The sequence below is a fragment of the Pteropus vampyrus genome, unplaced genomic scaffold (assembly GCF_000151845.1).
Source record: "Pteropus vampyrus isolate Shadow unplaced genomic scaffold, Pvam_2.0 Scaffold388, whole genome shotgun sequence".
Taxonomy (NCBI): domain Eukaryota; kingdom Metazoa; phylum Chordata; class Mammalia; order Chiroptera; family Pteropodidae; genus Pteropus; species Pteropus vampyrus.
The window spans coordinates 1,102,006-1,107,490 of NW_011889169.1; the positions used below are offsets into that span (position 1 = coordinate 1,102,006).

At 53.5% G+C, this 5,485-nt stretch overlaps 1 protein-coding gene across 1 annotated transcript in view; it reads left to right on the top strand.

Moving 5' to 3' along the window:
* Positions 1-466: 466 nt before the first annotated feature.
* The window catches only part of MYLK2 (myosin light chain kinase 2), a 14,117-nt gene continuing 9,098 nt past the window's right edge, over positions 467-5,485 (top strand). The window contains exons 1-5 of the mRNA XM_011380175.1: positions 467-518; positions 997-1,050; positions 2,472-2,841; positions 3,749-4,047; positions 4,803-4,963. Coding sequence (XP_011378477.1) covers positions 467-518; positions 997-1,050; positions 2,472-2,841; positions 3,749-4,047; positions 4,803-4,963 — 936 coding nt within the window. The remainder of the gene's footprint in view (positions 519-996; positions 1,051-2,471; positions 2,842-3,748; positions 4,048-4,802; positions 4,964-5,485) is intronic.

Sequence of the window (5,485 nt, forward strand, 5' to 3'; positions counted from 1 at the left end):
GGGCCCCAGGTACCCCCTCCTTTTTTCTTCCTGCTTGTTCCAACACCACTTTGCCCCCCACACCCCACCCCCGCCCCCCCCAGTTAGTCCGTGGGAAGAATGCCGTGTCCTCTGAACAGGGGCCAAGAGTGACAGGTGGTGGCAGTCCGAGCTGCATGGCCCCTGGTGTAAGAGATCCTCTCCTCCGTCCCCGCCTACCCTGCCTGCGCCCCTGCCTCCGCCTCTGCCCACCCGGCCCAATCCCTTACAACTGCCCCAGGACTGCTCCTGGGCAGCTGCTGCAAAACGGACGGCCACCAGGTTGCCCCTCTCTGCTCCAGGTACCTCTCTCCCCCTCAGTCAGCTGGCCCTGGTCTCCTCTCGGCTTGAAAAGAGAAGGAATTCGACAGCCTGACACACCTCATGCTTCTTTCTGCAGCTGGAAAGATTTGAGTTAGACAAGCAGAAGCACACGCCTCACTACCTCATGGCGACAGAAAATGGAGCAGCCGAGCTGGGAATCCAGAACTCATCAACAGGTGCCAAGCTGGGGCAGAAGACGGAGGGAGGAGCTTGGGAAGGGGTGTTTGAATCCAGGGTTGGGCCGCTCCCTCAGTGGGAGTTCTGTGCCTGAGGCCTCTTTGTATGGAGCAGCGTGGGGGACCCAGAAATCAGAATGATCTCTGGGTAGGTTTGAGCTGGGTCAAGGGCCTACATGGATCCCTTCCGGGAGAGACTGGGAAAATATAAAGCCCCCATGGATGGCACCTAAACATTGGGCAAGAGATGGGGGGCATTCAGGCTCCCCAGAGGATCAGAAGCCTCCCATATAGGCCTCCAAGATTCTGACAGCTCATCTTTAGAGCCCATCAAGTGGCCCCAGAAGCTCAGTGGGACAAGCATTTGCAAACTGTTGCCTGGGTGGGGTCTTGGGCTCAGAGCGGGCCTCTGGCCAGCCTCACTGGGGAAGGACGGGGGTGAGGATAGATCCTGACTGGTGTCTCACCTTCTCTGCAGACAAGGCACCCAAAGGTGCAGCAGGCGAAGACCTCCCAGCTACAGAGAAAGATCTTGACCCCCCAAACCCAGAGAAAGAACTTGGCCCTCCAGACCCAGAGAAAGAACCTGTTTCCCCAGACCCCGAGAAAGAATCTGGCCCCCCAGACTCAAAGAAAGAAACTGGCTCCCCAGGCCCAAAGATAGAACCTGAATCTCCAGACCCAAACAAGGAAACTGGCCCCCCAGACTCAAAGAAAGAATCTGGGCCTCGAGACCCTAAGATAGAACCTGGACCCCCAGACTTAAAGAAAGAACCTGGCCCCCCAGACTCCAAAAAAGAACCTGGTCCCCCAGACTCAAAGAAGGAAACTGGCCCCCCAGACTCAAAGAAAGAGCCTGGCCCCGCAGACCCAAAGAAAGAACCTGGCCCCCCAGACTCCAAAAAAGAACCTAGTCCCCCAGACTCAAAGAAGGAAACTGGCCCCCCAGACCCCAAGAAAGAATCTGGTCCCCCAGACCCAAAGGAAAAATTTGTCGCCCTAGGGCTAAAGAAAGAATCTGGGCCCCCAGACCCTAAGAAAAGACCTGGCCCCCCAGACTCAAAGAAAGAGCCTGGCCCTCCAGGCCCAAAGATAAAATCTGGCCCTCCAGGCCCAAAGAAAGAATCTGGCCCCCCAGACTCAAAGAAAGAAACTGGTCCCTCAGACCCAAAGAAAGAACAGACCCAAAGAAAAAACCTGGCCCCCCAGGCCCCGAAAAAGAATCTGGCCACCCAGACTCAAAGAAAGAAACTGGTCCCTCAGACCCAAAGAAAGAAACTGGTCCCTCAGACCCAAAGAAAGAACCTGGCACCTCAGACCCAAAGAAAAAACCTGGCCCCCCAGGCCCCGAAAAAGAATCTGGCCCCCCAGACTCAAAGAAAGAAACTGGTCCCTCAGACCCAAAGAAAGAACCTGGCACCTCACACCCAAAGAAAAATTCTGTTTCCCCAGACTCAAAGAAAGAATCTGGCCCCCCAGACTCAAAGAAAGAAACTGGTCCCTCAGACCCAAAGAAAGAACCTGGCACCTCACACCCAAAGAAAAATTCTGTTTCCCCAGACTCAAAGAAAGAAACTGGTCCCTCAGACTCAAAGAAAGGGCCTGGCCCCCCAGACCCAAAGAAAAAACCTGGCCCCCCAGGCCCAAAGAAAGAATCCGGCCCCCCAGACCCAAAGAAAGAAACTGGTCCCTCAGACTCAAAGAAAGAAACTGGTCCCTCAGACTCAAAGAAAGAACCTGGCACCTCACACTCAAAGAAAAAATCTGGCCCCCCAGACTCCGAGAAAGAATCTGGTCCCTTAGACTCAAAGAAAGAACCTGGCCCCCCAGACCCAAAGAAAAAATCTGGCCCCTCAGGCCCAAAGAAAGAATCTGGCCCCCCAGACTCAAAGAAAGAAACTGGTCCCTCAGACCCAAAGAAAGAACCTGGCATCTCAGACCCAAAGAAAAAATCTGGCTGCCCAGACCCCAAGAAAGAATCTGGTCCACCCATCCTGAAGAAAGGTGCCAAAGCCCCTGCCCCAGAGAAAGGGGATAACACCCTTGCCCAACCCTTAACTAGCAGCCAGGGCCCAGAGGGAGAAAGCAACCTGGGTAGGGGGCCTGCGGAGGGCAGTGAAGGGCAGCCAGCAGCCCTACCACAGCCGACCTTAACAGCAGAAGCCGCTGTCAAGAAGCCCAACAAAGAGCAAGGGACCTCAGAAAGCCAGGACCCCGGAGAGCTCAAGGCAAGAAAGGAGAAGGCAGCAGAAGACCAAGCAGTGGCCAGGAGGGGCTCCCCTGCCTTTCTGCACAGCCCCAGCTGTCCTGCCGTCATTTCCAGGTGAATGCCCCCTGCCTGGGAGTGGGGAGGGGTCCTGGGCTCTGTCTCCAGGAGTCATGTAGAGCTCTTTGTTCCTGGGAATTGCTCTTTACATCCCATGCTGGATTTGGTAGTTTCGATGTTCAGCTCCCTTTGTCTTGGGCATTGGCCCTACCTTCTTGTCCCCTACCAGAAACCAGGACTTTGTGAACGTTCATAGAAGCCAGGAATGTCAGGCAGAAGAGGTCCTCAGAGACCACCTAGGCAGAACTCCTTTTCCCTAGGCACCTGGGGTCCAGAGTTCCCCTTACTCCATGAACTTGAGTCTAGCTGAGGGCGGGGCCAAGATGTCAGGAGGAAAGGATAACCCCTTTTCTTAATGTAATTATCAGTATAATATGGAAAGATGACTAATAACTAGATTGGTAAATCTTTACTAATAGCTTCATAACTTACTAATACTTTTCATAATAAAGCACCAGTCTTATGCAATCAGTTATAATTACCTAAGTGCTAATCATATTAATGAGGTCATTGATATATTATAAATTATAATAACATTATGTTAATTTGAATTATGTATTAATAGCAATTGCATTGGAACAGTTTTTATGAATCAAGAGCTACGTAATCTCCCTAATTACATCCACATAATAACTAACCATATCAACAATCCTATTAATAGTTTTGAATGATGTATTAGTGTGTTGATAGTCAAGATAATGACCATAGATATTTATGGTATTATTAACATCCCTGGATTTTGTATAAAGTGAATTTGGATGCATTACCCCATGCATTTGTGGTGGGAGGGCAGGGTTGTTTAGCTCCAGATTACAGATGAGGCTCTGGAAGCATTGAGACCTGCTGGAGGCCACGGCAGAGCTGTGGCTGCTAAGGGCGTCACCTCTGTGTTCTCACCTTCTAGCCCTGAGAAGCTGCTGGCCCAGAAGCCCCCAAATGAGGCATCAGAGCTCATCTTTGAAGGGGTGCCCATGACCCCCGACCCCATGGAACCTGGGCCAGCCAAGGCAGCAGGAGAGAAGAACATCCTGGAAGGCAGCCAGAAGGAAGCAGGAGAGAAGGCTTCAGGCCAGGCTGACCAGGCTAAGGTGCAAGGGGACATCTCCAGGGGATTCGAGTTCCAGGCTGTGCCCTCAGAGAGCTTGGAGGTGGGGCAGGACCTCTGTCTCACAGCCAGGGAGGAGGACTGCTTCCAGATTTTGGGTAGGCCAGGGGCGGGCTTGGGGTGGGGGAATGAACTGGGTCTGGGGCTTCCTGGGCTGAGGGAGGAGGGAAGGGGGCTCCCCATGTCTCCCGGTTTAGAGGACTGAACTGCTCTGAGCTATGCCTCACCCAGGCGGATTCATTTAAGCACCACACAACTTCAGGAAGCACGAGTTCCCAGTCCCTTTTGATAGATGGGGAAACAGGCTCAAAAAAAGGAAATGGAGTGAGCGCCCCAAAACCCATAGCTAGGACAGGATTTGAACCTGCCAGGACAGCCTGACTGCAGAGCTCACTCTTGACTTCCTTCTACTTTGGCAAAAACGGGTTTTGAAAAAAGTTAGGCAGGTTACAGGAGCAACATCAACACTCTGGGAAGTGGAATTCCAAGTCCCTCTGTAGAAGGGTTCGAATGCCAGGCTTTGGTAGTCAAACTACATACATCCTGGACGAGGTGGGGAGGGTCATGGGAGCTATAGAGGGTTCATGAGCTGAGGAACACAGGTATCTATGTGTGAGAGCAGTGACAAAGGAAGCTAGGCGCGTGAGATGGGGCAGGATTGTGAAGCGGCTGTAACTGATTGATGATCAGAAGAGCTGTGGTTTATTCAGCGGGCTGGAGGCAGCCACTGAGCATGCGTGAGCTTGGCAGCTAGGTGAACAGGGAAAGGGCTTGGGCAGGGGTGCGGCAGGGCTGGGGGTTGGGGTGAGATGGGGTCAGGAGAGCCCAGAATGTCCTGACAACCCCCCTCCAGGCCGAGGTGCCCTGGGAGACCTGCCAACCTGCCTGGTGAGCGGCACAGTGCCACCCAGCCAGGGCGGGAGGGCCTGGCGGCTGGGCGGCAGCCAGGAGCGGTGCCTCTTCCCCCGAGCAGCCGCCGAGACCTCTGCCCCTCCCAGAAATCAAATCCTTAAGGTGACGGGACCTGAACAACCTCTAAGGGCTGTCTGATTTATCACCAGCCTGGCTTCCCTGCCGCCTCTTGCTATTTATAAAGAGGTTTCCATTCCCGATGATTCAGCCTGTTGACGGCCAAGGCAAGCTGTTCCTTGTGGTTGTCACTAGGTGGCAGCCTTTCCCTACCAAACTTCGGCGTCCCTGCCTCCTTCCCTCCCTCTCCCCGGCTCCTCGCCCGGGTCCCTGGGCTATACCCAGGTTGGACACCCATTTCAGATGTCGAGCCAGCTTGTGGTGTAATTAGAGAGGGTGGTAGGAAGGTCCCATCATCTATGCCATCAGACATAGTAACCCCTATCTGGCACTCACCGTTATAGTTGCTTTTTTTTTTTCCCCAATGGCAGTGAAGATAGCTAGGGGTGGAATCTTCATGCCTTATAATGTGGGAGGGTCAGAGAATTCCAATCAGCCGGCCCCATTGTTATGCCAGGAGCAGCTGAGCCCCTCTCTGTCAGAAGCAGAGGCCTCCCAAGGCCACTG